Source organism: Haliotis rubra, unplaced genomic scaffold (genome assembly GCF_003918875.1).
Source record: "Haliotis rubra isolate DU_JTF1 unplaced genomic scaffold, ASM391887v1 Scf1202, whole genome shotgun sequence".
In the NCBI taxonomy this organism is placed as follows: domain Eukaryota; kingdom Metazoa; phylum Mollusca; class Gastropoda; order Lepetellida; family Haliotidae; genus Haliotis; species Haliotis rubra.
The window spans coordinates 169225-193662 of NW_025765118.1; the positions used below are offsets into that span (position 1 = coordinate 169225).

General features: G+C 40.0%; 1 protein-coding gene across 1 annotated transcript; it reads right to left on the reverse strand.

Annotated features, from left to right (window-relative positions):
- Positions 1–883: 883 nt before the first annotated feature.
- On the reverse strand, positions 884–18607 carry LOC124264074 (cysteine-rich venom protein Mr30-like). Its single transcript, XM_046698799.1, has 12 exons — positions 18566–18607; positions 13873–14043; positions 13230–13314; positions 12028–12188; positions 10890–10984; positions 10220–10299; positions 9612–9710; positions 8832–8942; positions 5511–5672; positions 4254–4397; positions 2233–2334; positions 884–1002 (listed from the first exon to the last, which is right to left on the reverse strand). Exons 1-12 carry the CDS (start codon positions 18605–18607, stop codon positions 884–886), a joined length of 1371 nt encoding a protein of 456 aa, XP_046554755.1.
- Between the last annotated feature and the right edge of the window lie 5831 nt (positions 18608–24438).

The window sequence follows — 24438 nt, forward strand, 5'->3', positions numbered from 1 at the left end:
AGATAGCTAAGTCCTAACTAGGAGATAAAAAAATTCTGACTGTGGCACTAGGACGCTTCCGTAGATTACAACGAAGCATCAAACATTACAATGTGTGCTAGACACTGACAGGTCATGTGTGTTTTACCAGTGTAGGATCCCGCTACTTCAGGATTGGTAGTCACTGGCCATTGATTCCGGTGCCAGAACATGTTCCACTACACTGGGTATTACGTTCACTGCCATAAAGTCCCGCTGACCATCGAGTAGATTGTCCGCCATTACTACGTCAGACTGAGGCCTCTGTATCACCGCTACACAAGTAAGAGGTCGTCGCCTGTACCAGTGTCATAGGCGGATCCAGAGGTGGTGTGCAGGGGTACGCACCCCTCCCCCCCCCTCTTTTTGTCCTGAAAGTTTATTGGAAGACCAGTGAAACTCTCGTTACAACGGTTGGAAATGAACTGTGCATCCCCCCTTTCTCAAAAAGCTCTACAGCTGTATCCCCCCCTGAATGTTGATGTTCAACTCCAACTTGAATTCAGCTGCTGCTGATTGATAGACCGCACATGGTACACACGGCACAACACATAAACGAACAAGCAAACATTGATAGCTGTCAAATACCCAAGACGACGAACGTATCTCGCAGGGGAAGCTTACAATGAACCACATGCTACATATGAATCGATATATTTTTTACACAAGAGATACACTAAAACCTATCAAAATCAAACCATCCATCTCTGGCAATGAGTTTTTAGAAGATCTGTTACAACAAAGAATACCTCGGGTATAATTTGCAATACCTCATGCGCTTTGACCAACCATTAAGGTATATGTGCAGCTGAAGACAACGTTTTATACCTAGCTATGTTGTGGCAAAATCTGACGATAGCCCATACTACACGTCTCCGCAAATACCACACAGATAAGGACATTCTGACGGTACATTGATGTACAGTTTGCAGTAGGACAGTCGGTAGAGGGTGCAGTGATGCGGGTCCTTTGCTGGACATTGGGCTGCAATACAAAGTAAACGAATTATACAGTTCATCAATACAAATGTTTATCCCGTTATCCCATTTACTGTGCGCCACGCTTGAATCTATATTGACAAACATTAAAATCTACGGTTACGCCTATAGTGCGTTTGGCTCAAAAGAGGACAGATGAATTGCAATTTAACTTGAAAACTAATAAAAATATAATACTCAATGAAACGCTCATGATAATCAAAACATCAGACCAACTCTGTGATTTGTTTGCAGAATTTATGTCCTAAAATTAAAAAAGATGTTTAACAAACTATCATTAAAATATTCGCACAGTTCACTATTTGTTACGAGGGAGGAGTGCAGAGAAAGGGACAGCCAGGTGTTAGAGAAGCACGTGCACAAGTGCCGACGAAGTTATTGATTCATTAACCTGTGCTGCGCCGTCTCCATCCTTTCTCGCATACCTGGCTGTTCCACTCTTTGCACCCCTCCCTCGTGCAAAATAGTGAACTGTGCGAATATTTTAATGATAGTTTGTTAAACAATTTTTTTATTTTTAGGGCATAAATTCTGCAAAAAACCCACAGAGTTGGTCTGACGTTTTGATTATGATCAGTGTTTCATTAAGTATTTTATGTTTATTAGTTTTCGTGTCAGATTGCAATTCATCGGTCCGCTTTTGAGCCAAACGCACTATAGTTCCCCTTTAATTTATGCACATCTATAACAGTGTTTGGCCGTGAGTGCAATTTCACATAAGATCGCTCAACTTGAAACGTGAAATAGGACGATGATTCTATGCTATTCTACTGACGAAACTCGAATTGAATGAAACATATTTAAGATGACCTTGAAACCTGGTTTCAAATTGGTTGACTTGTCAACGTACACGGACGGTATTGATTGGGGCTCATAATATCAGTTACCTGACATTCATGTCAATGGTCGTCTACTTAGAAGGTAAGCTACAGTATTGCTGTTTACGGCGTTAAACAATACATACACGCGCATATAAGAACTCTCTCTCTCTCTCTCTCTCCCTCTCTCTATCTCTCTCTCCTCTCTCTCTCTCTCTCTCTCTCTCTCTCTCTCTCTCTCTCTCTCTCTCTCTCTCTCTCTCTCTGTGATATATGCTTTAAAAAAGTTCTTGAATTGGTCTGTATTATTAAATTCAATATTTTCAACATTGCTTCGAACTTACAAATTTAGCCCGAATTACGATATATAACAGTGGATTCATTTTAAAATGTCTTACGTGTATGGCACGTCGTTCCTACATATGGTGGTTTACAAGTGCATTTACAGGTGTCTGTATCCAACCGTCCACCATTCAGGCATCGCTTCCCGACACATGGCGCTGAAAGGAGGATTCGTAACATATATTATGAACTTCTAGCATGAATAAACTTATCCCGATTAATATCGTCCAACACCTTCACGCAAATTGATGAGTTCAGTTGACAAATAATTGGATTCATTGTGTATTCTTGAACGGATCTAGTAAACTTAAGAAAGACAGATTGAAAATAGTTTATACGCGAAAGTTTTGTGTCGAATTCTTGACACAGGATACTGCTTTCTTCACATATCCCTTACTTTGTCGCGAACATCTGTTATCAACATGTATGTATCGGGATACATCCACCCGTTATTATGATAGGGTAAGAATCGTACATGGAGTGATCTTCATTACACCAGCATGGAATATCGATTGAATGCTTTCATATAAATACAGTATTTAACACCAATTATAGTACTTCAATATACACGCTTTGTCCTGTGTCAAACGGAAAAGAGTGAAGTAAATTATCAATCTTAAATTTTCTCTTAAAGGTTTCATTAAAATGAACAGTGGTACATTGAAGAAATAAAATTAATTACGAAAACCTGTCACAAAATTACTGGACCAGAAAAAAACCGAATGCTATAATTGTTTTAAAGCATTTTTTGACGGAAATAGTTCTGGACAAATTGTTATATCGCTCCAGCGAAACATAAACGTTATGTTTCCATCGCTAGACACCATAGTCCATAGTTGTATCATGTTCCTTAATAACATATCAGCCACCATGGACGCATCATTTACTGACATACAGCAAACAACTAGGGTGTCCAGTATCCAGATATCAGAGGCGAAGGAAGACTCCTGTATCACTCTGTCCTTCAACACAAGGATTTATTGCCCATGGCCATTAAGGAGGCAGTGAATCACACCAGCTACCATGATACCAGATGCATGGTACTAGAACGTGTGTGTTCATACATACACAGAAGAAAACTTATTAGGAAATGGAATATTCTTATTAGTAATCTTGCGATGGAAGTTTGGCTTTGAACTATAGAGCGTGTTAAAATGGTCGAAGAAACACAACCAAGCTGTTGCTCGAATCGAATGTCCTGATCAAATGACGATCACGGAGCACATTTCCCTGCACAATGATCAAGGAAATGAATCAAGGTCTTGACGCCATATGGCAAACTGGATGAGTGAGTGAGTGCCTTAATATTTAACTTCACATCGGCAGTATTTCAGCCATATCGTGACGAGAACAATCAAAACATTTATCCAAAATAAATCTATGCAATAGAAAGGACGAAAGACAGTAGAAACACAAGAATATCACAGATCCTGTTTAAAACCAGCATGTTTTCATAAAATCTATTATCTATAGACGTTGTAATAAAATCTATTATCTATAGACGTTGTAATAAAATCTATTATTTATAGATGTAATAAAATCTATTATCTATAGATGTAATAAATCTGTCATCTATAGACGTTGTAATAAAATCTATTATCTATAGACGTTGTAATAAAATCTATTATCTATAGATTTTGTAATACAATCTATTATCTATAGATGTTGTAATAAAATCTATTATCTATAGATGTTGTAATAAAATCTATTATCTACAGATGTTGTAATAAAATCTAACAGAAAACAATCCAAAACAAAACCAGGATACTGATCGCCAACAACTTAATGCAGATCACCATACCAGGGACCATGGGGACAATATATACTTTTGCTTCCTGCATGGACTTGACTTACAATATCTCTTCTGGTGTTGGCGATATTTTGGAAATTTAGCCGATCATTAAAGTAACAATAGTTTTACGGATCTTTAACCCCGGTCGAGAGTATAGCCACATTCAATCTCTGTTTAAAATTGTATCATACCAAGGTTGCTTCCTATAAAAAATCCAAGATTAAATGAGAATGAACGTCATTAAAAATATCCTTTATGGCAAACTGGATTGGTATAGGCACTGACCGTCGCAGAGTCCACACATGACGGGGCAGTAGTCTGTCTTGATATTGTAGAACTGCTCGCAGTGGTCGCAGGTGATCTGACTCCCACCCATACTTCCACACAGTGACTTGTCGTTACCATGGTCACCATAACTCCGACACTCCGCTGGAAAAAGATGTGGTTGGAACGATTTATTCAACGTAGTTAGAACTAGGAGATAAACGTATGTTTAGGACAAGAATGCTGTCATGTCCCATAGAGTAGTAAAACAGTAACATTGACATTTGATAAGAAAGCTAGCGATATGGTCACTCTAAGTAGATTTTTGAACGTGATAAATATAAACTCTTATGTCTGCACACATCGCTACTGGGGACTAGTCCCTTCACTCAAACGCTTCATCCACACTTCTACCATTAGAACCCCTGAAGATCAGGGTTAGAATTGATCTTCGGTAACCCATGCTTGAGGCGACTAACAGGACCGGGTGGTCAGGCTCGCTGACTTAGTTGACACATGTCATCGTTTTCCAGTGCCTACGTTGATCGATGCTGATTATGTTGATCACTGGATTGACTGGTCCAGACTCGATTATTTACAGACCGACGTCATATAGCTGGAATATTGCTGAGTGCGGCGTAAAACTAAACTCACTTAGTCACTCACTCACTCTACCATTAGAGAACGCCTTTACAAAGAATATTACCTATTGCAGCATTAAAAGACAAGTAACTATTCAATTCATGTGTGGAACCTTCCACTGTTGACTTTTGACAAGATGTATCACCGGGAAACGAAAGTTTGTTTTTCTTCCTTCTGGATGAATAATGAGCGAAACCTCAACGATGTAGAAAGATGTTATGTTTATCTAAGTATAATTTAACTCATAAACCCTGTGCACTTAAAAGAACCCACGAATCCGTTGGTATATAACCAGATGGTGGCCACATGAATACGTGCAAACACCTAGTTGCGGGTACAGCAACGTGCAGTAAACTTGGACAAAATACTGTGACTACGTGTCCCAGTCCACCCACCTGTGAATGGGTACCTCGTAAGGATGGGAAAGCCACATTAACTCGGTGCGCCTAGAGTTGTATGATCCCCAGGGAGTTGAGATTGATAATACATTGTGCCGTTTGAGACTGACATCCAATGATCGAGGGAAAACAAAACGCCTTTGAGCAGGTGATCTGGATATTGGCGCTATATAAATATACATAAATAAAAACTAAATAAAAAGGTGACAAATAACTGATATAGTGATTTGCCTTGTACCTTTTGAAGCTCTTTTTCCTGCATAGACGCAGCCAAACTCCGACGTGAAATCCCCCCACGTTGTAGACTGTACACCAGCTGTTGGTTCGACTGGTGAGGCTTGGTCTGGCTGAGTGATACGCTGGGCTTCTGTCCGGGAAGCAGCCGTGGTATTTGTTGTTGCTGATACAAAATAAAATACGGCTTGTTATTTTGTTCAAGATATTGAGATGTTCGAGAGATACGAAGTGCCTCACTAGTTCAATATCACATTGTCTAAAACTATATGTCCGAAATGAAGTAAGTATGTATATATGATATAATAAATCGGCAAAAAATCATTTATTTAGTGTCTTACCATATTGAATGAGTTTTCTTGATTTCAGCATATTGAACCGAAACACTATGCTAAAGTGAATAATTGTATCCAAAGTCGCTTTTTACCCTTACATATCACATTTGACTCAGATTTCAGTGATCTTCAGCATCACTTTCATTGTTGAACATACCTTAAAACTAAACACATTTCACGTTGCGAATAAGTACAAAATTTCTATTGAAAACATTTTTTAATCACTCACTCACCCAACCACCCTTGTGTACCCAAGATGTGCACATGTGTGTATGAAGTGCTTGTCAATATGTCAGAATGTCAATATTTGCAATATCAGCAGCTGTACGTCGCACGTTTCGAAGTTGACAACGTATCGATAAAATTGCGCGTCAAGAGCGTATTTATGTAACCCTCAGATGAATTACCACAGCCACTCTACTCCCTTCACTTGATAAGCGCCAAATCAATATCGATGGGCAACGGCTGAGCGACAGGTGTGTAATGGGTGAAATTACTAACAGGTCTTTAGTTGAGTCCGTTACATAAAGCGAATGAACAATTACATAAAACAATAAGATGTTCAGATTGAATCAGAGAAACAAATACCTATCAGCATGACAACAACTGGGAAACCGACATTCGAATGAATATTAAATTTTCAAAACATCTGCGGCAACAAGTTTGAAGCCATCGTTAGGTGGAGAACCATAGGTTCCAAATGTCAGGTTTTGACACATGCGCCATGTTCAAATGGTTCTTTCCCTATTGTTGTAGAGACCGGTCGTTATACTAGATCACTTTAAATGAGCCAATTTGCCACAACTGTTTCAGTATTTACAAGTTCCGCACTGTTGAATGTAAGAAGCACTTCTCTCTTTTTCTTTTTATTCTGAATTATGAGGTGAGCTTGAACAAATGGAAGTAACATTGCACATGTTTGAACATTGCGAATGTTATTATATGATAACTTAGGAAGCAGATTTTAATATGTTTATGCATACGCTGATTGCATGGTTACATTTATGTAACAAACCGAAACATGAGTCTCATTAACCTATTCAGACAATGACCTACTTTTCACCCGATCCGAAATTTCTCGTGTGAAAGTGAAAAGAGACACCACAAACAACTATTTACACTGAATTCCAATTCCTTGTTTCATATGATAATGGCATTTACAAGTTAATTTTAATTTTAAACTTTAATAACATCGTATTTCTATATTTCTGAATTTTCCTGTGACCCTTTGTTTGTTTTTCTCAGTATATATTACATAAGTATTTGGGAATTGAATGATAGATAAGGGGTAAGGAAGATAAAAGGCTGTGAAATTAATTACAGGCGTGTAGTTCAATACCAGGTGTGCCTATTATGTTACGCGATGCCTGATGACACCTTGACAGCATATAGTTGATAAACGTGCAGATGGTTGCAAATTCGGTATTGTCCTTCATGCAATCTGACGAAACACCCCAAGCTGTTGGCATGCTGGGTCACTGACGTACAGTCAGTCTCACGAGTCTTCACAGGGGACATGCCAAGGGCGGGTCAGTCCAGAGCTTTTCGTCATAGATGATTGATGAGTAAGTGAGTGAGTGAATTAATATTTATCGTTACATGGGCAATATTTCAGCCATATCGTGACGATAACAATTGATTATCACATTAAAGACCAATAACATAAGAAAATTAAAACAACTGTTGACAATGAACAGTAAAACTACTGGTGTAACACAGAGAGAGGTATAGCACTAAAATGTAACTTAAAACGAATACTATTATGCAAGACAATACAAAATAAGGAACGGGCTATAGATCACCAGAAAGTCAAATTACTAGAGACCATGGGGACTTAATGAATATTTGCTACCAGCATGGACCCTAGCCGGATTTAAACCATCCCTTCAGCCGTTGGTGATTGCAGGTAAATTTAGCCATAACTTAAAATCACAAAGATACAACGTTTTGAAATTATTGGTAAGCTTAATTTACCTTGAATGTTTCTGGCTTACCTACTCCCACAAGATAATTGATGAGAACCTGGACATGATGAATTTTGGCATTGTCATCTTGCAGCTGAAATGATCAGCTGATAATTCTAGCGAATGTTTCTCCATTTTGCTGAGCTAGCAATTAGAACACGAGTGAATATGGATTCTGGCGTGATCCCTGTCTTCTCTTCAAGTAATTATTGAATTCACGGTTCATCAACAAGGGAATGGATATCTACCGATGCTCATTAACCGATAACTTCCTTTTAAAGGAACACCCTAGCGAGGCCAGCTCTCACGTGTATTGGCAAGTGAATGTTTAACCAGAACAATGCGGCAACATGTGACACAGGTCAACATCGAAGATCAGTTTTGTCACAGATCAAATATATTAATGGTCGCCATCTCTACCATCAGTCATTTTGAAAGTGGTTTTGTAAGTAAGTTAGTAGAATTTGAAAATGAATCAACTTCGACAATATACAGAGTAGATCTGGACGTGGGAAGGGCCATTGATGTACATAATGTTGATGGAAATGGGCTACATTAATAAAACATGTGATTTGACTATAACTCAAATTGCATTTATCCAGTGTCCTAAATATAAATTAGACGTTAGTGCTTCAGGCATTATTGAGTGAGTGAGTGAGTTTAGTTTTACGCCGCACTCAGCAATAGTCCAGCTATATGGCGGCGGTCTGTAAATAATCGAGTCTGGACCAGACAATCCAGTGATCAGCAGCATGAGCATCGATCTGCGCAATTGGGAACCGATGACATGTGCAGACATCATTGAACACATTGCAGCAGGAAAACTGAACAACTACCACCACACGTATAAGCGTGGCTATGGGAGGCTATAGAGGGATCGGAATTATGTCGACAATATATACTTAACCTCCCCACCAATCTCACAATCGCGAGAGAGTTATACAACAATTGTCGCTTGGACATTTTAGTGTAAACAAGGTAAACCTCAGTCAATATTCCAACACAAACTGAGGGGACACAACTCACCACATATTCCACACATGTAGGGACACAGCTGGGGAACATTGTAATACGTCCTGCAATCCTTGGGGGTCAGGCTACGTCCACAGTAGAAGGAATCCTTCGCTGGACAGTTCACTGGAAGTAAAATTAAAGCCGTACAGAGTCGAGAAATGATACAGGTTCCGTATGGTGTTCTTGTACAGTCTGAATGAAGGAGGGTATTGTTGAAAGACCTTCAACAAACAAAATGTGTTGACAAGCAATTACCACTGACTAATCCTCGTATGGGTTTATGGCCGGTGGGGCAGGATATGCTCACCTGTTGGCGAACACCTGCTATCGTTATTATTTGATAGTGATTCATAAACACTTGCTCATGGTGGTCTATATCGTGCAGTTGCCTGTGGAGATTGACAGAGTTTTATCGCGTATATTTGATAGACCCTCAGTAAAACAGGACCAGGAAACCATAGTATGTTCTGTTCCGTGTCAATGACACGTGTTGTGTAAATGGTTTACATTGTATGGTTAGTTGGTTGGTTGTACTCAACAATATCCCAGCTATATGGTGGTAGTCTGTGAATAATCGTGTCTGGGCCAGACAATCGAGTGATCAACATCATGAGCATCTATCTACGCAATTAGGATACGATGACATGTGTCCACAAAGTTAGCGAGCCTGACCACCCGATCCCGTTAGTCGCCTCTTACGAAAAGCATGGGTTACTGAAGATCAGTTCTGTATGATTAGTCCTCTGTGATAGGACAGATGACTGGACATGACACATGACATACTGTACCTACACTGCTGACACGTCGGGCCCGAGTACGGCTTCTGGCATGTGCAAGTACACGTGTTTGTGTCAAGATTGCCTCCATTGAAACAAGCCTTCCCTCCACAGTCTGAAACAGTATGCATCCATTTTATAAATCAGTGATGGATTTTCCTTACGCGTTGAGTGCACTCGGGGATGTGGGTGGCCCAGTTTTTTCATGCGCTGTACAGAGTTGTGTCCCATTTGCACGCAAGGAACCGATTTGAATCCTGTCTCGAACCAGCTCTTGTGTTTCACCACAGTGGTAAACGTCTGAGACGTGCCTCACTTCAGACCTTCCTCCAAAATGACGTTAACACGCTGGTGTAGATTTTAAAAGAAATACATACTGTGTTGGAAAATCTGACATATATAACGTGATTATATACCTCTGAATGACTTTAATTAACCAATTACAATCCAGTATTTACTGAAGTCATGGTAGCATTATTCGTTTACATCCTGTATTTTAGAATGTGCTCAAATGAATAACGTTAACTACTGGTTGCACACAACCTATTGAAACTGAAACCGAAAAAAACAACAATGGTTGCAAACTTATGATTTCCGATCGTCAGATTTAGCACGTAGACTTACCGCAGAGTCCATCCTTACATGTATTGGGACAGGAACTGCATCTGGGTCCTTTCGTGTAGGGCTGAGAAATCCGGTTTTGTCTGACAAAGAAATGTGTTCGTGACTGTTTAAACACGATTGCTGTATTGTCCATTATCATTCACGGAAAGTAAATTAAAAAATTACAGAGAAGCTTACCGAAAAACAGACAAGGAATTCTCAATATAACTAAATGTTGCCGATATTTACGAATATGACCTTGAAGAATGTATTCCTGATCCGTTGACCGTGTGTGGGAATCTGCCCTGATCACTCACGGTTCTCAGTGCAGCATCATATAATGCCCTTCAATTCACTTGGGTTACTGAACACTATTTGCTTAAGTAGGGCATGCTAACCATTTTCGCTCAAATTTGTCATCAATTATTTTCAGTAACACTTTCATATGACTTTGACCATTGTTCTTAGCATGCCCTTAAGCATCTGGTTCCCGATCCACAAAGTATTCGTAGCGCTACGGCATTCATAAGTCTGTGATAGACTATGGAGTTTCGAACCCTTTCTGTATCGCTGACGTTCAAGATTGATTATTCTCTGAATTCACTTTGGCTCTGTCACGCCCTCATCTCATCTTCTCTCTCTCATCAATCTTAAGAATCAATACGATATTTCCGTACAAGAGAAAGCTCACCCTGATCCGTAATTGCACACGTAGTATCTTCCAAATCTGGTGTTGGGGCAATGGGCATACCCGCATCCAATCAAGAACGTGACGTTCTGGACGATCTACAGAGACAATATGTGGTACATGGCATTATACAGCATCCAAAGAATACACACCTGGTACCATTACAAATAATGAATACCTGTGATTTACGGAAATCATCAAGATAAAGGTGGATGTTGTTTATGTGAGTGAGGAAGGGACCTTAGTTTTACGCCGCTTTTAGCAATAATCCAACGTCACGGCGGGGGACACCAGAAGTGCGCTTCACATATAGTACCAATGTGGGGAATCGAACCCGGGTCTTGGAAGTGACAAGCGAACGCTTTACCATTAGGCTACCCCACCGCCCCTGATGTTGTTACGAACCTACTTCATGAGTAAGAATATGACACGTACCATTCTTTCAATGTCAAAAATTGTTTTTTACAGCTTGAAGTTAAGCATCATCCCGATGCCTGACCCCTGATCAACAGTTAATATCATCCCAATGTGTGTTCCCCCTGAAGGTATTAAACTCTAAGTGACGTCATGTGGTGCCATAAATTGGGATGATCCAGTTGAAGAGACGTTTTCTTTCTTTGAATATGTCCATCTGACTTTGAGAACACAAACAGATAAGACCCGTGAAAGTCCGGTTTAGAATTGATCTTCAGTAACCCATGCTTGTCGTAAGAGACAAACGGGATCGGGTGGTCAGGCTCGCTGACTTGGTTGACACACGTCATTGTATACCAATGGCGTAGATCGATGCTCATGCCGTTCATCAATGGTTGGTCTGGACCCGACTCGTTTATTTCCGACCGAGGCTATATAGCTGGAATATTGCTGAGTGCTGCATAAAACTAAACTCACTCACAAACAGATAAAAACTTGTAGGGAAATGCCACAAGTCCGAAATGAAAATACATCTACTTTATTTGAAAACATAAAGTGAGCATTCTTTTCCAGACGTATATGACATGTTCTGCTGGTGTTCAAACAAGGATCGTAATGGGCAGACATTTGTCTTCTTGCTTGGAGAGGTTAGAGATATAATACGGACTCAATGTGCTATGCAAGAGCATTCGGGTGTCCCCGACAGTAAATACATATAAAATTGTACCTGTGTATAGTGTCCGATCTTTTTCCATCCATCTCTTCCCAAATAGCCATTCGGGTTCTGGCCAAATCGATACATACTAACTTCGTTATACCATGCCATTATGGCGCTCTGCCAGTTCAGATATCCCCCAGCAATGTTTTGTCCTATTTCAAATCCATAGTCTGAAAAATAACCCACATCAGATAAGGTTATATGCCTTCCATTACGCTGACCTATAGTGGCCAAAATCCATATCCTCACAATAAATCCGACATCTACGGTGAAACGTGTACAGTCGAAAATATTGGAACACATTTATTGATGGCAAGTATACTAAGAGGCGAACGTATCGTGCGAACAGCGGAGAGTGACAGAGCTATATTTGGGGAGGTACTCAAGTTCTAAAACTAATGTCCCTTTGGGACGGTATGATCATACCACATTTTTATAGCTGATGTTAACATAACATCACCACAACGAAGCGTATTTTAAGGATCAGCTGATGAAGACTGTGATCCGAGTGACAAAATTCCACGATGCGCGAAACGCTGACAGTTTTTTTAACCCCCGTTTGACAACATAATCATGAATTATGACAACTGACTGACTGACTGAGTTTAGTTTTACGCCGCTTTTAGCAATATTCCAGCAATATCACGGCGGGGGACACCAGAAATGGGCTTCACACATTGTACCCATGTGGGGAATCGAACCCGGGTCTTCGGCGTGACGAGCCAACGCTTGAACCACTAGGCTACCCCACCGCCCCAAATTATGACAAACAGTCCATTCAAACACCAAACTATTTACAGCAAACTATATTAACACTGGTGCTATTGTCTCCTCCGTCTCAAAACTCCATTCAGGGTTGTATCAATATAATGACGTCACCTTCACATGACATTACAACTCATTTGGTGATTGGAGTTTGTACGTATTATTCTCCAGACACTGGGTCCCGTTCCACAAAGCGATGTAACGCTACGACTGTCGGAAGCAAAGCTGAAGTTATGGGAGTTACCATCACCCTCAGACTAAGATCGCATTGTTGGATATTATGGTTTGACTGAACAAGATGGCAGCATGATTTTAGATGAAGAATACAACGTCGACCGGGATGATCTTGATCTAAACACGTAACATGACAATGAGCTGAGGGGACATTAATTCATGATATATCTATTGGTTGCTTGTGAGGTTTATGTATGTAAGGAGGAACATACCGGGTATGGTTTTGACATTGTCGTGTTCCATCTTGCACTGACGCGCCCACTTCTCTGATACAGCTGCTAGCTTTGGGTCCCACACCTGTGGCAGAGTACACGTTACTGTGTCATACATACTCTGTACACATATACATATTCTAGACACATATACACATTCATGTATCATAACATGCAAAATGCATAAATACCTGCAGATTAGAACTGGTCTAGGCAGATAATCGATAATCTCCAACGCTGACATTCTCTATACATGTATTTAAAGTTAACTTAAAAACATCTCACATGACAAAATCTTCACAAAATATTTGAAGAACCTCTACTGAAAACTGATTACATCTCAATGATAAAGGTGGGTTCTGAAGGACGACATGTGTGGGGCCTGGCTGCAGCATTATGACGGTGGATATTAGAATAGAACAAATGTTTTTTAAATATAATTACATAAAATATAACCGTTGTGTTAACTACATGATCCCTTTCACATAATTATGCAATGAAAAGTCATTCTTGAGTTTGTAGGATGCGTTTGGCGTGGCGCTATAACCATCCCCAGGAATTATTCTTATTCACTTAGAATATAGACGATAAATACATATTACGTCACTATTCAATACCTAACTGACGAACACATTAGACTTACAAGTTTCCCAAGATCCGTAGCGGGTGGTTCTACCCTTCCCCGTAGTTCATTGTGGAGCGTTACAATATCAATCTGGTCTTGCGCAGCAACACCGAATGACGTCACTTCCGAGTTGTCTTGTAGACACATGGTGTGCCCTCTTATGGTGGAATACTCCGAAGTACATGTGTGCTGGGATCAAATATACAAGAGCAGCTTTATAGTTCCCATTCCATAACCCATGATAGTGACTATTCGAGACTGTTAGGAATGTCCTTTACTCAAAGAAACACATATGGCTGGTTTCAACTGTCCTCGTTTGATAGAAATATATTTCATATTTCAGAGAATCACACAGGTCACGCACAAGAGCTGACCAAGCGATAGGAGGAATAGAATAGACTCCAAGTATTCTTACAGACCTAGATAGAACTCGGTCCTCATATTTCGAAATTGTTAAACTTTATCTTTATAAATACACATTTTTGAAAACCTTATTGCAACATCAGCCCAATCAAAGCGTACCACACTTACCACTGTCAAATAGATAGAGGAGTACTTTCTGCAACGCGACCATAAATCTAAATATAGTATATGATTACAATTAATGCTGCTATAATGTGAAAATAAATGATGTGGTGCAAGTTGCATGGTTCAATTAGATTCATTGATTGAGTTTAGTTTTACGCGGCACTCAGCAATATTACAGCTATATGGCAGCAGTCTGTAAGTAATCGAGTCTGGACCAGGCAATCCAGTGATCAACATGAGCATCGATCTACGCTATTGGGATACGATGACATGTGTCAACCAAGTCAGCGAGCCTGACCACCCGATCCTGTTAGTCGCCTCTTACGACAAGCATGGGTTACTGTAGATCAGTTCTAACCTGGAAGTTCACGGGTGGTGCAATTAGAGCTATATCTCCATTATTTCCAGTAATATCATTTTCATTAGTAGAAATAAATACAGTACCAGCAGCAGTAGCAGCAGAGTAGTAGTAGTAGTAGTAGTAGTAGTAGTAGTAGTAGTAGTAGTAGTAGTAGTAGTAGTAGTAGTGGTAGTAGTAAATGTTGATTTAGTATTATCGTTAAGTTTAACGACGTTACCTGTGTACGTTTTGGACGACCAAGGTTTTTCTTTGGAAGGACGACGTCATGGGGGGAGTCATTCAGTACCCCACTGTTGCCTCTGTTCCCCGAGAAGACAATGCCGGACACTAGGTTGTCGTGACCATCCTCTGGAATTCAATTATAATGTTGATGAGCAATATTTACGGCCAAGCAAGCCCAATACGTAAGATGTGGCATCAATGTACAAGACAGACGTTTGAATATAAGTTCAGGAACCAGAGCGACGTGATGCCAAAGAGCTTGAAATACTACTGCCATAATTAATGTTTCTATACTGTCTAGGACAATGATGCCCAGTGCGGTATTGTTTATGGATTAGCATCTGCGTGTGTTACATTATAAAATACACAATATACAGGTGTTAAAAATATCAAAGAAATATGAAATCCGCACTCCAAAGGCTTGCGTGACATCTATGGCTCTTATGATATATGTTACAAAACTCGCTTCCACCAGATATCTCTAACCATTATAGAAGAACAGCTTGTAAGCAGTAGGCCTAAAGAGTACCATTTACAAACAGGAGAAGTGAAAGATTGATTTTGACTTGGATTAACATTTCACTGAGAATATGTTGATATCAAAGATATCGATTCTGTCGATACAGTTGAAACCGAAATTCACTAGATATGTACGACACATACGAAAACAAAACTGATTCATACTAATAAGAGGTATCAGGCTTTAGGATTCTCTGAGAGAACTTAAAATATCCAAATGTAGATGGTATATAGTATGATTTGCCACCCCTCACCATAACTGACTGACTGACTGAGTTTTGGTTTTACGCCGCTTTTAGCAATATTCCAGCAACATCACGGCGGGAGACACCAGAAATGGGCTTCACACAATGTACCCATGCGGGGATTCGAACCCGGGTCTTCGGCGTGACGAGCCAACGCTTTAACCACTAGGCCACCCCGCCGCCCTCTCACCACAACTAATCCACCGTCCCTTCTCTCAGGAGGTAACGTGATGACACTTTGATGTCCATATCCCATGTAACAAGACACGATCACGCCTAGCAAGGATGTTAAGAATGAATCTTGACCATCGATCATTACCCCAGTTTCGAGTGAGTGAGTGAGGTTAGTTTTACGCCGCTTTTAGCAATATTCCAGCAATATCACGGCGGAGGACACGAGAAATGGGCTGGAATTGTACCCATGTGGGGAATCGAACGAGTCTTCGACGTGACGAGAAAACGTTTTAACCACTAGACTAAGTTTTGGCAGTGTGTAAACCATCGACGTAAGTTGGTAGTATGACGATTTGCAAGAGACACACAAGAAATGAAATGGCCGTCGACCATGGAGTTGCATTGCACTTATTACTGAGTCATCAGACTCTCTTTCCTGAACGCCAATAGCACCTGGACCCTCTACGGGTTTTGTGCGATACTTCTTGACATACTTGACATAAGACGCAGGTCGCAGGTGTAGAAGTTAACTAAAATCCTGATTTCAATTCAATTTGCGATTACAACTTATGGGCTAGTGAGTGTCATTTCATGAATAGAAGGGTCCTTGGTTGTGTATCGTCTTGTATCGATATAGAGACAAATACCAATCCTGTATCATATCGTTGCACCGGCGTATCGTTATTATCAATTTCAACAAGTGTTTGAAACAACTGGTAAAACACTGTAGTTGTTTACAGAATTCACCATTGACGACAACATCAGGGAATGATTTGCTAACATATAAGAATGCTTATATTAAACTTTAACACAGGAGTCGCAGATACAATTGCCTCAATAGGAACACCACCTCATTCGCATTATAGATTTAACAATGCAGTTATCAAACTTCGTCTTCACTCAAGATGTTAAGTATTTTAATTTTGGCTAACATTTCTTATAATCGCCACCGGCTGAAGGGATGGTGTAAATCCAACTAGGGTCCATGCAGATAGCAAAGGTACTGTAAGTCCCCATGGTCCCTTGTATGGTGATCTACCTTCTGTTGTTGGCGATCTATAGCCTGTTTTTATATTGTATTGTCCCAATAGTGCTATTAGTTTTAAGCTTTCCACGCTAGTTTTAATTCTAATTGTGATATTCTAGTTGTTTTACTGTCCTTCGTCGACAGGTTTTTATGATATACATATATTCCGCTTCAAAATCAAATATGTTCTCGTCCCGATATGGCTGCAATATTGCCGATGTGACGTTAAATAATAACTCACTCACTCACTCAAGATACTAAGACATAAATGTCTCCTATCGTTAACACTATCACCTCCATCTTCCTTTATTATGAATGAGCCCCATCAATAAAGTTATTATGTCACTATATCTGAAACAAGTCCATACGGAACCAATAACAATGCTAAGCCAAGCTAGACTGGCAACATATTTTTAATGTCAGTTGACCTCCTTCTTCAATGAACCTTTCCGCTCTCCTGAAGTCCGACTACCGACTGTGTTTGGTGTGTCTGTGATTTACAGATGTAAAGTCTCGAAATAGAAGACACCCAATCGGACGTGAAACTACGGGAAATATTACATAACCCACATGGAAAACGTGCTGGAATAATCATGTATATGCGTCAGCAAACCGAGCTTCGGGCTGACCTAATTTACAAGTGCCCTGAATCTGTCAGTGGCGGTGTAATCCTCCATTACTCAAATAAGACTTTTTGTGGACCAACTAGAGAAGAAAATCAAATTAATTACGTGCCATCTCGTCCAGGAATGTCCAGGTGTCTGAAATAAACTTCAAACAACCTTTGTGGAGGGTTACACATATAAGTCAACCTGTATCGTACGTTACGTGTACATGTATAAAGGTTCACGGCGCGGGCACGTCAGAGAGAAACAACAAGGTATAAATGTAACATTGACGTATGTTAAACGGCTTATTGAAATAGCCTTCAGACAGTGTCGGTATAACATGAACTGCCGTGTGTTTGTCCGGAGAGAAATATGTTTTCCCGTGCAATGTGCGAACTTGGTTCAACGTCACTTTGAGCATTGTTCCATATATATCACGTCGTGTCAGGTTAACGAGGGATGAAGACAGTAATGCAGGTCTTAGATATTTATCTCTTTGCTGAAATCCACGAGCTCCTCGGGCATGGTGTTGACAAACTTAGAAAAATATAGTCGTGCGAACCTGGATTCGAACACACAGTCTTATGTTTGTGCGCTAGGAATATTATTCTGTACTGACTATAGCAAACCTTTACACGATTGGAACACCCCCTGTTTCCCGAATAATATACACAAAGAATTTTATTAAGCACCCCTGTATTTTTGCAATGATCAGTTTTCAACACGCACATACAACTTCTCGTGGTAACCACAGTTTTTCTGAACTGTATGATCCTTTCACTCATACAAACGACAAAACGATTGGCATCCATGTTGATTTTATGATTATAATTGCTCATTTTAAAAAATCACACTGATTTTCATACAAAACCATGTCTGTACAAGTATGTCTGGAATTTTTAATGTTGAATTTATTGGTGAATGTGAACATTTAAAATGTCATTTTGTGTGTCTTACACGATTCAAGGTCAATACCTAGTGTAACCTCCATGTGACTGCATGGCAGCCAGCACACTGCTCCTCATACCCTGTCAGCCTCCTGATCCTCTGAAGAGGTAGTTTGTGCCATTCCTCGTGTAAAGCAGCTTCCAATTGGAGCAGGTTCTGTACAGGAGGATCAAACATTCCCAGACGACCAAACATGTCCCAGATATGGTCCAAAGGGTTAAGACGTGGCTCATCCAATCGTGAGATGTGAGTGAGTGAGTGAGTTTAGTTTTACGCCACACTCAGCAATATTCCAGCGGTATAGCGGCGGTCTGTAAATAATCGAGTCTGGACCAGACAATCCAGTGATCAACAAGATGAGCATCGATCTGCGCAACTGGGAACCGATGACACGTGTCAACCAAGCCAGCGAGTCTGACCACCCGATCCCGTTAGTCGCCTCTTTCGACAAGCATAGGTTACTGAAGATTCCTTCTAACCCGGACCTTCACGGGGAGACAAGCATGGGTTACTGAACATTCATTCTAATCCGGACCTTCACGGGGAGACAAGCATGGGTTACCGAAGATTCATTCTAACCCGAATGAAGGGTCGCCGAGGTGAGCGTCGAAGCTTGGGGCACGAGCCTGAGTGGAGCCGCCTCGGGTGCAGATCTTGGTGGTAGTAGCAAATATTAAAAAGTGAACCTTTTTAAGCGATTTAGATTCACGGGCCCAATCGTGAGATGTGTCAGGGGGTGCTTTGTGTAAGTTAAATGTTGACAATCTATTTTGTTTCTTTCAAATACTTTTGACTCCAATATGGCTTGTTTCAAGAGGCGGCTAATTTGGATGGGGGGTCAGGTTCTATTATTAAGTTGCTATTCTTAATATCAAACAGACACTGGTTTAGAACGACGATTCCTGGAGCAATAAGGGAAAATATCCCAACAAATTAAACATTAAGACAAGAAGGTATTCTACGTGACCAGATCAACGAAGAGGTCTTCCCAACAAACTACAAATTGATTAATAAGTAAACACAGTAAGGAGAAAGGAAAGGTATTATCGAATCTTGAGAAGTAAACAGGGATTATAGGTTAATCTGATTGATGGTGTATCCCTTGGTTGAAATTTGCAATCTAGATACTATATTTCCAGGAGATGAGTTTGAGAGTATGAAAGAAAGCAACCGTGTAAGTGATAGTAGGCATGACAAAAAACATTCACATCACAGGCAGCTTGACGTTGCAACGTATAAATCAATGACAATGAGCGATTTAGATTCAGACTAACATTATGTAATGTGGCTGAGCGGTCTTGGCGTCTGACTTTGTGTGTGGGCGAATAGGTGCCTGACTCGGAGGGGGTGGGTTCGAGTCCCGGATAGGACTCAACCCCCAAATGTACTAGAAAATGTACTTTACTAAGAAAGTGTTATCCCAAATATAGCATATGTTACATTTGACCACTTTCTAAAATGGCACTGTGTATTTCATAGCTTTCGGCCGTGGCAGCCGCGCCAATTAACACCTATCAGACTTTCTTTCATACTCTCAAACTCATCTCCTGGAAATATAGTATCTAGATTGCAAATTTCAACCAAGGGATACACCATCAATCAGATTAACCTATAATCCCTGTTTACTTCTCAAGATTCGATAATACCTCAGCATGTATGTGTGTACAAGTGTAAACCGGCAGATCTACATACGTAGCAGGTATGGCATCTGTACAATTCAAAACAGCAGTGGAGCTTATATGAAATGGATCACTGAAAATCACATCAGTATATGCCAAATGAGACATTGTATCCTACAAGTGTTCATGTTTCTACAATTACAAAAATATTGGGATATATCGGGATGAATCAGGCCTCGACTCGTTTTTGTATCTTATCGGGTCATTGGTGACTGTGCCTGTCAACATCGGGCCGACAACGAACAAGATAAAGGTGGCTAAACGAAAAGAGAATTATGTCAGGATTGACTTTATAATGAAGAAACCTCGTATAAGTATAATGTAAAATGTACATGTACAGAGAATTCAATATCATAATTATTCTATAAAAAACAGTGGATACATGTACATGTATACATGAGATAGTGCTGGCTCCTGATGTTGTAAACTCCTCATTGCGTGAAACCGATTGTTGCCATGTGTCGCCATGTTGTTGCTGGCGTGAAACTGATTTAGACATAACACCACTTGTTTCACACTCTCATTACAATGAGCGTGTGAAGAAAATAGTTTTCATGAATAAATGATTGAGGCTGAGTGGACTGTCACCTCATTACATTACACACGTTAGAACAAAGACACACATACATACATACATACATACATACATACATACATACATACATACATACATACATACATACATACATACATACATACATACACACATACACACATACATACATACATACATACATACATACATACATACACACACACATACATACATACATACATACATACATACATACATACATACATACATACATACATACATACATACATACATACATACATACATATACACACACATATATACATACATACATACATACATACATACATACATACATACATACATACATACATACATACACACACACACACACACACATACATACATACACACATACATACACACATACATACATACATACATACATACATACATACATACATACATACATACATACATACATACATACATACATACATACATACATACATACATACATACATACATACATACATACATACATACATACATACATACATACATTCAGTATTGTTTATCAAGTACTGCCCACAAAACGTCTCCTGTGGGGACACTCTCGACCCTGGGACATGTTTTTAAAGGTGTACGATTTGTAGCAGTTGCGCTGCTTGTGTCTCTCTGTGCTGCTCCCTAAAACACATAGCTACGGTTACTGCTAACATTCCGCTATTGTAATTACAGCGATGTGTAAGAGTTGGGCAGACGATCTGAGGTAGATGTATCCTACTCTCATGCGGCGTGGAAGCGTTCACATAAAATAATAACATTTCTAATTATTTATTGTCTGGTACGGATTCAAATTGAATTTTGCAATTATTCTCCACCCAAATAAGAAAATAAAGCGAGCATTGGCATTGCTTATTTTGCCTGCAGGAGGGGCGCTACACATGTCTCACATGCCACCTTCTCTTGCTGAGTATGTTCAGTAATGATTCAAGGGCCGTATAAAGACCCTTGCAGTTACGGGATCACTGCCAAAGCCTTCTTGGTACGTTGTTACATTCCAAAATATCCCTCTATCACGCTTTCGTTATGCAACCATTAATGCGATATACGAGAGTTTTCAAGATGCGATGCCATTCAATACCATGGTGTCATTCAGAACCCTGCCTGAAGCCAGTTCCAGTTTTCGTTTCATCGTCTCATTTTAACAGGGTACCTGATTACGGAAAGGTCCAAGTGTGAAAAATCACAAATATTAACTGTTTTAATTTCGTGGTTGCAATATTGCTATAATCTGAAGGTATGTCACATGTTTAGCTATGGATAACAGTAATGTTATCTTTATCGGCTCAAACCTTCTTGGCATTATGAAATAACTAAGTATAAATATATTTTAATTAATTATATTTTATAATTATATTTATTATGCATGTATTTGTTATGTTAGTATAAAAACCCAATCAACTGTAAATGCTATCTCAGTTTGATTGAGTACGTTGGTCATATCTCCGGAAATCCCTACAGGATCCGGAGTAGCTGTGGAAAGGGTTTTGTTGGGTCTATCAGGCATGTGCTACTGGCGTCGTAGATGTTATAACATTTTCTACGGTTCCGATGGCAACCGTAACATTCTTAAGTGCACGGTAGCTTTTCGCACCTTTTAGTTTGTTTCGGCAGCCGCTTCGGCAAAACGTGGTAAATGCGCGCTTAGTGAGTGAGTGAGTTAGTTTTACGCCACACTCAGCAATATTCCAGCTATATGGCGGCGGTCTGTAAGTTTTCGAGTCTGGATCAGACAATCCAGTGATCAACAGAATTAGCATTGATCTTCGCAATGTGGGATGCGATGACATGTGTCAACCAGGTCAGCGAGCCTGACCACCCGATCCCGTTATTCGCCTCTTACGACAAGCATAGGTTACTGAAGATCGGTTTTAACCCGGATCTTCACGGTTGCGTGCTTCGTTTAGTAAGGACAGAGCTCGGTCAGTCAGCTGTCCGCAAATCTTCAGTAGGTTCCAGTGCGACTTGGTTGAAGTGGTAGAGGTAAGCAGCACAGGGTGGAGATCGTCATCACAAGATATTTTGGTGCTGAAGTCTAATGGTCTTCGGAGTATTCGCATAGACTTTGATGAGGAATGGTATCAGAGTATAATTTAACAAATTTGATTGTTTCAGGTAATATTATTTTTTTTGTTTCAGTTTTTTGTTTAGCGTTGTTAAGATCAGTCCCCCAAGTGTCTGTTAGCTACAATGTTTCTAACAACGAGTTGTAAATAACGAGCGAACGAGATAGACACATTCATGGACAAGGAGGGAACTATAAAAGTATTAAAGTTGACTGATTGTGTTTTAACGCCGCACTCAGCAATATTCTAGCTATATGACGGCGGTCTGCAAATAATCGAGTCTGGACCAGACAGTCCAGTGATCAACATCAGATCTACGCAACTGGGATACGATTACACGTGTCATCCAAGTCAGCGAGCTTGACCACCTGATCTCGTTAGTCGCCTCATTTAAAAAAAAAGGTACGAGTGATGTGAACTCTTCATCTATTGGTTCTTCATACATTCAATTTTCCCAGTTTCGTCGACTAGATTACCTATTGCTATCCGCATCTGTTCTGACCTTCCTCTTAAAAGCTTTAGCTTAAGCTAACATTAATTCCCACTACCAAACCATGACATTTCGACATGTAGGTATTCGGCTGATCAATGAATTACAACATTAAAATAGTCCGTCATAATTTGACCTCAGGTCACCAACATGGAGTAGCCAATCACGAACGTGGAATTCTATATCATGCATATGTTTGATACCAGTCAACTCAAATACATTTCACACCTTCACATGTGTAAGAACAGTTCTGACGTCTCTGTTACAACCACGTCGCAGTCAAATTACACAATCAATCTTTCTGTGACTGTATATGTTCACTCCGAAGAAAATGCTCATTACCCACATGCTGAGTAAGTTCCCATGGTTTTAGGGTTTTCGAAAACGGTATCTTTAATAAAATGTTATGGGCATGCTGCGGAAATGCACTGCAAATTGATCTCCAGCCAAATAAGCCGTCAGTGTTCCTTTAATGAGTCAACAACATTTGACACAGGTTGGCGAGCCCGGCATGTGCTACTCGTTATGGGGCAATGGACGGAGTAGCTCGAGGGACCTGCTTTGTGAGCTGAGTTTTCCGGAATTTCTAAGTGCTCACCCTCGGTACAAAATCTTTCATCCCATTTGGTTATATATAGCTGAGTCACGCGAAACAGGTAAATATTCCTGTTTGTGTGCTCGAGGAAACAAGCTTAAACTAAAGTTGGCTAAAATTGAGTGTTTCTTCTCTCCGGAAGCCGCGGGCACACTGGAACACTTTCCATCAGTGTGACTTAATCACTCCAGACACAACTTTAAACAAGTCGGTTGCATTTGTCAGCAGTTTCGGCATTTTCTGCTGTGTTGATGCAAAAACGAATAAAATATATCAATCGAGCCTCTGCTATATTAAGGTTCTAACACTGTGACAGTACATTCAATATAGCAGCCTCTATTGAATTGTACATATATTCATCTATTCTTCATGTTCATGTTTTTATTGGATCTTTGTTGTATGTTCATTTGAATTAATTCGTAATAAAATAATTGAGAGAGTGAGTGTGGTTTTGGGCCGCACTAGGCAATAGTCCATATCAGGGTTGAGTTCCAATGTCGAGCATCGAACAGGGCCCTTCG